Consider the following 9,580-nt stretch of genomic DNA (forward strand, 5'->3'; position numbering starts at 1 on the left):
ACATCTATCAAGGACAGAACGCTCGGAAGCTCAGATGGTGGCCTTCAGAGATTGTTTGGAGGTGTGTGAACTCGAAGACCTAGGCTTCTCGGGGATTCCGTTCACGTATAACAATGGCCAGGACTCTGACCGTAATGTTCAGGTGCGGTTGGATCCTGCTTGTGCTGATGAAGCCTGGCGGGATACGTTCCCGTTAGCAAGGGTGGTTCATTTGGCCACCTCATGTTCGGATCATTGCCCCCTGTTGATACACTTGGAGGGTTTGCAGGACCAGCAGCGTCGACCCTCCTCCTTGCGTTATGAAATTATGTGGGAATGTGATTCTGGCCTGCCTCAAGTGATTGCGGATGCATGGAACAAACACAAAACTACAGGCAGCATGGGGTCGGTGGCCAAGTCCCTCCGGGAGGTTTTAAAGGATATGAAAGAATGGAGTAAAAAGCAGTTTGGCAATGTGTTGAAGGATATTGAGAGGCTCCGCACACAACTGACAGACCTTCAGATGGCTGGAGCAGACCGTACTGCAGTCCGGGATAAAATGAACCAGCTCGATGAGCTCCTATACAGAGAGGAGATGCTATGGCTACAATGGTCGCGGATCACCTGGCTGAAGGAAGGTGAGCGCAACACCAAATATTTGCATCGCAGAGCGGTTTGGCGGGCCCGTAGGAACCTGATACAACGCCTACGGATGTAGGATGGAACGTGGTGCAGTGTTCCATCGGATATGGAGAGGATGGCTCACTCCTATTTTAAGGAGATCTTCACAAAAGATCCAACCCTATCCCCGAACGAGGTGTTGGATTGCATTGCTCCAAAAGTTACAGAGGAGATGAACATTATGTTATGCAGGCCTTATTCCGAAGAGGAGATCTCTAATGCTTTATTTCAGATCGGGCCCCTCAAAGCTCCAGGTTGCGATGGACTACCTGCTAGGTTTTTCCAACGGAATTGGGCTCTACTCAAAACTGAAATTGTTGCTGCAGTTCATGAGTTTTTTGCGTCTGGAGTTATGCCGGATGATGTTAACGATACGGCTATTGTGCTAATTCCTAAGGTTCCTCATCCCAAGGACCTGAAAGATTTTAGGCCAATAAGCTTGTGCAATGTTATATACAACATCATCTCAAAATGCATTGTCAACAGATTGCGGCCTATTCTCAATGATCTCATCTCTGAAAATCAGAGCGCCTTCATCCCGGGGAGGCTGATTTCTGATAACTCTATTATTGCGTTTGACTGTATTCATCATATCCAGTCAATAAGGAACAGTGCAGAGGATATTTGTGCCTACAAACTTGATCTCTCCAAGGCCTATGACAGGGTGGATTGGGTGTTCTTGGAAAAAGCCTTGGCCAAGTGGGGCTTCTCACCTGAATGGATTGCTCGGGTTATGGATTGGGTGTTTCGTCGGTGAAATACTCGGTAAAATTTAACGGGAAGCTGCTGGAATCCTTCTCTCCATCGAGGGGCCTCCGTCAAGGTGATCCTTTATCTCCTTTTCTCTTCTTATTTGTGGCTGATGCTCTCTCTGCGTTGGTGGAAAAGGCTGCAAGGGAGAATGGTCTTAGTGGAGTCAAGATCAGTAGAGGTGCTCCGGTGATTACACACCTATTATTTGCGGATGACTCCCTCCTATTTTTCCATGCTATAAATCAGCAGGCATTGTTAGTGAAAGGGGTGTTGAACACATTTGCGACGGCGACTGGACAACTCATAAACCCGTTGAAGTGTTCCATTCTTTTCTCAAGCCAGTGTCGTCCGGATGTTATTCAGGAGGTTAAACACACGCTGGATATCACCCTAGAAGCGTTCGAACCCAAGTACTTGGGCTTGCCGGTTCCAGAGGGGAGGATGCATAAAGGGAAATTTGAGACTCTCCAAGAGCGTTTGAGGAAAGTGCTTGTGGATTGGAGTGAACAGTACATGTCGTCGGGGAACAAGGAGATTCTTATTAAGTCAGTGGCACAGGCCATACCAGCATATGTAATGAGTGTCTTCAAACTCCCGGCTTCTGTTTGTGATGATCTTACAAGGATGATACGTCAGTATTGGTGGGGGTAGAGAACGGCAAGAAGAAGATGGCATGGATGAGCTGGGATAGGCTGCGTCTGCCTAAACCCATGGGGGGCATGGGGTTTAGGATATGAGGGCGTTTAACCAAGCGCTACTAGCTAAGCAAGCCTGGAGGCTCCTGGATAGACCAGATAGCCTATGTGCGCGGTTGATGAAGGCAAAATACTATCCTTCTGGTCAGCTTTTGGATACGGTGTTCCCGGGCTCTGGTTCTGAGGTATGGAAAGGTATTCTACATGGCCTTGCGTTGGTCAAGAAAGGCGTCATCTGGCGGGTCGGTAATGGCATGATGATCCGCACCTGGCGCGACCCTTGGCTGCCCTGGCCGTTTTCCTTCCGTCCGATAACTCCTAAGGGAAACTATCATTTTAACAGAGTCTCTGACTTTTTGGATGATAATGGTGCATGGAATCAGACTCGGCTGAGGGAGTTCTTTTGGCAAATGGATGTTGATCACATCCTGAAAATCAGAACTTCGCCTCGCCAACGTGAGGACTTTTTTGCCTGGTTCCCGGAAAAGAGTGGGGGGTTTACGGTGAGGAGTGCATACAAGCTGGCTACATATGATCACAATGTTATTACAGCAAATGGTGCCTCGAGTACTGCCCCAGATGGGAACCGGTCAGGATGGAACTACATCTGGAAGTCTAGGGTTCCTCAAAAAATGAAGATCAACGCATGGAGATGTGTGACAGGGACTTTGGCAACGCAGAGTTGCAAGGCATACAGACATCTGACGACACGATCAAGTTGTCAGATTTGTGGGGTGGAGGAGGAGGACTCATTTCATGCCTTGGTGACTTGCTCACATGCACGTTTGCTCTGGATTAACATGCGCTGCCGCTGGCCACTCCCGAAGGATGATTTCTTAATCCATGATGGGAGAGAATGGTTAACTACTTTACTGGCGAAGTGCTCGACCGATGTCCAGGACATGCTACTTATGTTTATTTGGCGGATTTGGCAGCTACGTAACGACCTGATCCATGGGAAGGAGTTCCCTCCTATTCCAGCCACCGTCGAATTCCTTGACAGTTACTACAAGTCCATTAAGCTGGCTGCATGCTACACTACAGAGGAGATCATTAAAGGAGAAATGTCAACCGGGGAGATGCCGATACCAGACCAAAAGGGCAGGGTCATATCGACTCCATGGCCGGCGCCTCAGCCAGGTAGGGTGGCTCTATCAGTTGATGGCTCGTTCCTGAAGGAGGATGGATCTGCTGCTGTTGGTATGGTGCTTAGAAATGACAAAGGAGATGTCCTAATGGCTGCATACCGTTTCATCTTCTATTGCAATGATCCGCTGGAAGCAGAACTACATGCGATCATGCAAGGTTTGGCCTTAGCACTACAACACTCTGACTTGCCGGTGGTGGTTCAGACGGACTCGTCTGAAGCTTTGTCTAGCTTGACAAATGATGCACTTCTTCGTTCGGCGTATGGACAGATCGTCATGGAGATCAAAGCACATCTTGGTACTAGGGAGTTTTTTCCTCAAAAGATCACTAGACTTCAAAATAGAGTTGTCGATCGGTTGGCTAAGTATAGCCGCACCGAGCGTGCCACGGCTGTCTGGCTGCGCTCGGTTTCACCTTGTATTGAGGACTTGTGGCCTCTCGACTGTAACTCTATAACTCTTTAATAAACTCCCTTTACCCTCGCAAAAAAAACATGTGCTGAGCATTTTATCAACAACATATTTCTGAAAGTGTGTACAATTTTTTAAATGTACCCTATACTTTTTAGAATGGTACAAACATTTGTTTTATGAATTACGAAACATTTTTTACATTGTATAACCATATTTTTAAATGTCACATACACTTTTTTGAATCATGTGAGCATTTTTAAATGTAAAAAAGATCTTTGTTTGTCACTATCATCATTTTTTTAAAATTACGCTAATATTTATTTACACTGTGTTAACAATTTTCAAATTTATGGTTTTTAAATTCTTAAGTGCACTTAAATTTTGAAATGTATGTACTTGTAAAATGTAAAATGTCTTTGTTTATTGCCATAATCATTTTTTATAATTATGCTAATATTTATTTACACTGTGTTAAAAAAATTCAGATTTGTGGTTTTTAAATACTTTAAGTGCATTTAAGTTTTGAAATGTATGTACTTGGAATATTTTTTAAAATGTAAACAAAAGAGAAGAAAAAAGTATTAACCTGCAAAGCTACTTGGGCCGGTTCATTAGTTGGGAGGCGGCGGCGAGATGAGCTTGTGTCACGCTGCGGGCGAGACACATCGGCTCCTGTTGTTGCTGCAGGATACGCGAGGAGTCTTATTGCCGCACATGTCTAAACGCCCGGTCACGCCCACCACTAGGAACAAGAGAGTTGAGCGGTTGAGGAAAAAGACAGGAAGACACGAAAAGCATGATTGGTTTCCAAATGTTGGCATTGCCAAACATTTGTAATTGCAAGACTTGTCAAATATTAGCAACTTGATAACCGATCAATTAGTAGCTAATATTTGTCATGGTCTCAAATATTGGTATTCCGCATTGGAATCTATCTTGGCTGCCAAGTGCCAAGCACCGGACTGGGCTTTCACCGTCCAAATCTTTAGTTCAAGACTCGCTATTTCTCTCCATTGAAAACTGCTCGATGCTATTACTAACTCGACAGAGAGTGACCTCGCGTCGGCGGGGCAAAACGCGTACGTCTCTCTGCAGCCAGCCGTGTTGTTGTTTTCACGGCATAGGAGGTGTAATTAACTAACCGGCCACACCACGTACGTTATCCAGAAAAACGGTGACACCAACTGCTGCACCGGCCATGATCAAAAGCTTCCAGTTTAGTTCGTACAAAATGCTGGCTGGGATCTGGCCTAGCTCTTCCACGTACGCAGGCGCGGGGCGGACGGTTATCATTCACCTGCACAGTCCGAGTTAATCTTGATCATCATTCCGTAATCCTCATGAGCTGATAATATACCAGTGCACTAGCTGGTGTCCTTGTTTGATTTGACCGCACCATCATGTGCTGATTAGTTGATCTCGCGATCTGTCGATGGCTCCTTTGCATGTGCCACACCCGGAAAGGTAGCTGAACCACAAAAGGTTCCATCGACCTCCTCTGTCTGGTGTCTGCCGTAGAAACATTTTGTTGTGATGATGGGTGCAGGGTGATTAGACACAAATGGAAGGCGTGGACAGATTTCACGGGACGCACCTCGCGAGGTCGGTTGAAGTAGCTAGACTCTGCATGGATTTTTCACCTTTTTTTAGTAAAACCGACATATGTCCTGGCTCCAGCTACAACGAGATATCTACGAGAAGAAGATAATGTTTGGTTCTTGTCACCTTATCCACCGAAACAAATCAGCCAACAATATCAAAGTGAGGGTGGCGCCACAAATCAAGGGATATTTTTGTAATGAAAATGGGGGCCATGGCCGTCTTCTTCGAGAAAAATCCGCACAAGAGTAAAAGGAAACTAGATGAAAGGGTCGAGAAAATAGTAGGAAAGTCCATCTCAGAGCGTTCCAGTCCAGACTTTTTTTACGCTTTCCATTTCGTCGCGGATGGCGCCTATATAAAGCGCCCAGCAGGCCCCACCATCAAGCATCAAACGCAAACACGCACGAGTCCACAACACACAACGAACCCATCTCATCCATTCTTTGAAGCAAGACAAGAGAGATCGAGCGAGCAATGGCTCCCATGCCCAAGCGAATCGTGGAGGACGAGCCGAAGAAGGCGGCGTACGTGACTTTCCTCGCCGGCTCCGGCGACTACTGGATGGGCGTGGTGGGCCTGGCCAAGGGCCTCCGCGCCGTCAACTCCGCCTACCCGCTCGTGGTGGCCGTGCTCCCCGACGTCCCCATGGATCACCGCCGCAAGCTGGTCGAACAGGGCTGCCTCGTCCGCGAGATCGTGCCCGTGTACCCGCCGGATAGCCAGACCCAGTTCGCCATGGCGTACTACGTCATCAACTACTCCAAGCTCCGCATCTGGGAGGTACGATACCTACTGACTAACCCTCTAGCTCTCTTCTTCCATCTTGGATCGATAGATGTTGACTGATTCACTACCGGAAAACGGGCATATGCCGACGGCCAAAGCTATGCCTACGGCTGCCGTCGGCCTAGTTCGAGATATGCCGACAGCCCAGTCCTGGCCGTCGGCTTAAACTGGCCGTCGGGTTACAATCAGTGGATGTATAGTGGGTTTTTTCGTCGGAATCAAGTAACAACAGAGTGGGTCGAGAAAACTAATGTGTTTTTGAAAAAGATATTCCGTAGTCCAATGAGGATGGTGCCAGAATGTCCGTGTGCCAGATGTAAGAGACGTATCCGCAGAGATAAGAGTGAGATGACTAAGCACCTTCGCACGCATGGATTTATGCCCAACTTTAATATGCCGATAAACTTTGCCCAGCAGGACCGTGGTAGAGAGGATGTGATACGACAACGCGTCGCTGGTTATGAGGATGATGGGGTTAGAGACATGCTAGATGATGTCTTTACTGCACAGCCGACATCTCCGTCACATTCAGCGAATGAACCGGAGGAACCGGAGGAAACCGCAAAGGCCTTCCTGGAAATCTTGGCCTCGTCAAAGAAACCTCTCTATGAGGGTGCCAAGCTGTCTGTGCTGGATGCCATCTCGCAACTGATGGCAGTCAAGGCTGAGTACGGCTGTAGCCGAGGTTGCTTCGAAGCATTTCTGGGAGTATGGGCTAACAGCCTGCCTGAGGGCCATGAACTGCCGAAAACCATATACGCTACGAAGAAAATCATGAAGGCGCTCTCCATGGACTATGAGAAAATACATGTTTGTCCAAAGAATTGCCTTTTGTTTAGGCATGAGTATGCGGATGAAAAGTACTCTAGGAAGTACGGTTCCTCTCGGTATATTGAGGTGGTCGATAAGCATGGTCAGAAGCAGCAGCTAAAAATCCCTGTGAAGGTTCTTCGGTATCTTGATTTTATAAAAAGACTGCAGCGCCTTTTCATCACCGAGGAGTCTGTCAAAATGATGAAGTGGCACAAGGAAGGGAAAAGGTACAATCCAAAAAAAATTATACATCCATCAGGAGGTGAAGCATGGAAGTCATTCGATAGTACCCGGAGGAAGCAGCCGAGGCTGGGAATGTCAGAATTGCTATAACAGGTGATGGGTTCAATCCATATGGTATGTCGTCTAATCCATATAGCTGTTAGCCCATATTTGTTATTCCGCTCAATCTCCCTCCCGGCGCCATAATGCAACGCAAGACCATGTTCCTGTCGCTTATAATTCCGGGATCTGAATATCTGGGGAAGAATTTGAGTGTGTTTATGCAGCCGTTGGTGGATGATTTGCACCATTCTTGGTACTTCCCGAGGTTGACATACGACCGACATCTGCAGAAAAATTTCTTGATGAAAGTTTGGCTACAATATTGCATGCATGACTTTCCCGGTTATGCCCTGTTCTGCGGATGGTGTACAAGTGGAAAGATGCCTTGCCTAGTGTGCATGCAGGCCTTGATTTTCATTTGGCTGAAGAAGGGTGGCAAGTATGTTGCATTTGACCTGCATCGACAGTTTCTCCCTCCAGACCATCCTGATAGGGAAGACAAGAAGAACTTCACAAAAGGCAAAGTTGTCCATGAAGTAAACGAGATTCCAATGTTTTCTGGTGCGGATGTGCTTGCTCAGCTGAAAGCTCTTAAGCCTGCCGTTGAAGGGAAAGGCAAAGGCAAAGGCAAAGGCAAAGCCACGGGCGAAGACGAGGGCGAGGGCAAAGGAAAAGGGAAAGGGAAAAAAATTGAAGGATATGGTGAGACGCACAACTGGACTCACATTACCCCCTTCACGCAGCTTCCCTATTTTAAGGACCTCAAACTTCCATACAACATAGACGTGATGCACACCGAAAAGAATGTCGCAGAGTCCCTTTTTCACACGATCCTTAACATTCCTGATAAGACAAAGGATAATGTTAATGCTAGAGTTGATCAACAGAATATTTGTGATAGACCACGTCTACACATGCAGCCTCCCACGGGCAGTCGAAAATCTTGGTTCAAGCCAGATGCTGACTTCGTACTTAAAAAGGATCATAAGATGGAGGCATTCAAGTGGCTGAAACACATCGTGAAGTTCACTTATGGTTATGCGTCGAATATAAGTAAGGGGGTCAATCTTTCAACGGGCAGAGTGACCGGGCTCAAGAGTCATGACTATCATGTATGGATTGAGCGGATTATGTCGGTGATGGTTCGGGGCTATGTTCCCGAGCGTGTCTGGCGTGTGCTTGCGGAGTTAAGCCATTTCTTCCGCACGCTTTGTGCTAAAGAAGTATGTCCTGAGAAGATAAAAGAAATGCATAAGAAGGCGTCGGAGTTGATATGCAAGCTAGAGAAGATCTTCCCGCCAGGCTTCTTTACTCCGATGACACATCTCATTTTGCACCTCCCGAATGAGGTATTGTTGGGGGGCCTATGCAGAATCGTTGGTAGTACGGCCCTGAGAGACAGAACAAGCATCTGAGACAGAAATGTGGAAACAAAGCTAAGATTGAAGCTTCCATAGCTGAGGCAGTTATCCTAGAGGAGGTGGCAGACCTCAGGACAGCCTACTATCCAGACCATGTTCCCACGTTGCACAATAAGGTGTCTCGATACAATATAGAAGAACCCAACTATAAACCCAAGTTGCCTCTATTCATCGGGCAAGGTGGTAGGGCTGGATGCTCGAAACCTTATCTCATGCCACGAGATGAGTGGGAGGATGTCATGTTCTATATCTTGCACAACATCAAGGAAGTTGAGGATGAGTGGATGAGGTAATACCTTTGCACCATTCTTTTAGTCAATTCGTTATGTTCACTTTGCCTAGTTCTTATACCGTTGTTCTTATTGTAGTCGATTCGTTGAAGAAGAATGGACGGGAATGCTGCCTCCTACTGAAGCGGAGGCACTTGCTCTTCTCCGAAAGGGTGCTGATGGAAGGAAAAATTTCGTTGCGTGGTTCATGGAAAAAGTAATTTTTCACACTTCCCTATTACCTATTTCAATTAAACTCATGCACCCTATAATTTCAATTAAACTCATGCACCCTATAATTTCAATTAAACTTATGCCCTAGAGGCAATAATAAAGTTATTATTTATTTCCTTATAATCATGATAAATGTTTATTATTCATGCTAGAATTGTATTAACCGGAAACATAATACATGTGTGAATAAATAGACAAACAAAGTGTCACTAGTATGCCTCTACTTGACTAGCTCGTTAATCAAAGATGGTTATGTTTCCTAACCATGAACAATGAGTTGTTATTTGATTAACAAGGTCACATCATTAGTTGAATGATCTGATTGACATCACCCATTCCATTAGCTTAGCACCCGATCGTTTAGTATGTTGCTATTGCTTTCTTCATGACTTATACATGTTCCTATAACTATGAGATTATGCAACTCCCGTTTACCGGAGGAACACTTTGTGTGCTACCAAACGTCACAACGTAAATGGGTGATTATAAAGGTGCTCTAC

The 9,580-nt window shown here is 46.2% G+C and overlaps 1 protein-coding gene across 2 annotated transcripts; it reads left to right on the forward strand.

Moving 5' to 3' along the window:
* Positions 1-6,226: 6,226 nt before the first annotated feature.
* Positions 6,227-9,150, forward strand: LOC125540938. 2 transcript variants are annotated; one of them, XM_048704459.1, is made up of 2 exons: positions 6,227-8,866; positions 8,946-9,150. In XM_048704459.1, the coding sequence occupies exon 1, from the start codon at positions 7,300-7,302 to the stop codon at positions 8,569-8,571; it is 1,272 nt and encodes a 423-aa protein (XP_048560416.1). In that variant the 5' UTR covers positions 6,227-7,299; the 3' UTR covers positions 8,572-8,866; positions 8,946-9,150. Both variants share the same exon structure in this region, with proteins under 2 accessions (XP_048560416.1, XP_048560417.1).
* Positions 9,151-9,580: the final 430 nt, after the last annotated feature.

The sequence above is a fragment of the Triticum urartu genome, chromosome 2, assembly GCF_003073215.2.
Source record: "Triticum urartu cultivar G1812 chromosome 2, Tu2.1, whole genome shotgun sequence".
NCBI lineage: Eukaryota > Viridiplantae > Streptophyta > Magnoliopsida > Poales > Poaceae > Triticum > Triticum urartu.

Excerpts from the sequence above, each read along its gene's own strand:
- LOC125540938 (XM_048704459.1), top strand. The coding sequence starts at position 7,300 with ATGCAACGCAAGACCATGTTCCTGTCGCTTATAATTCCGGGATCTGAA.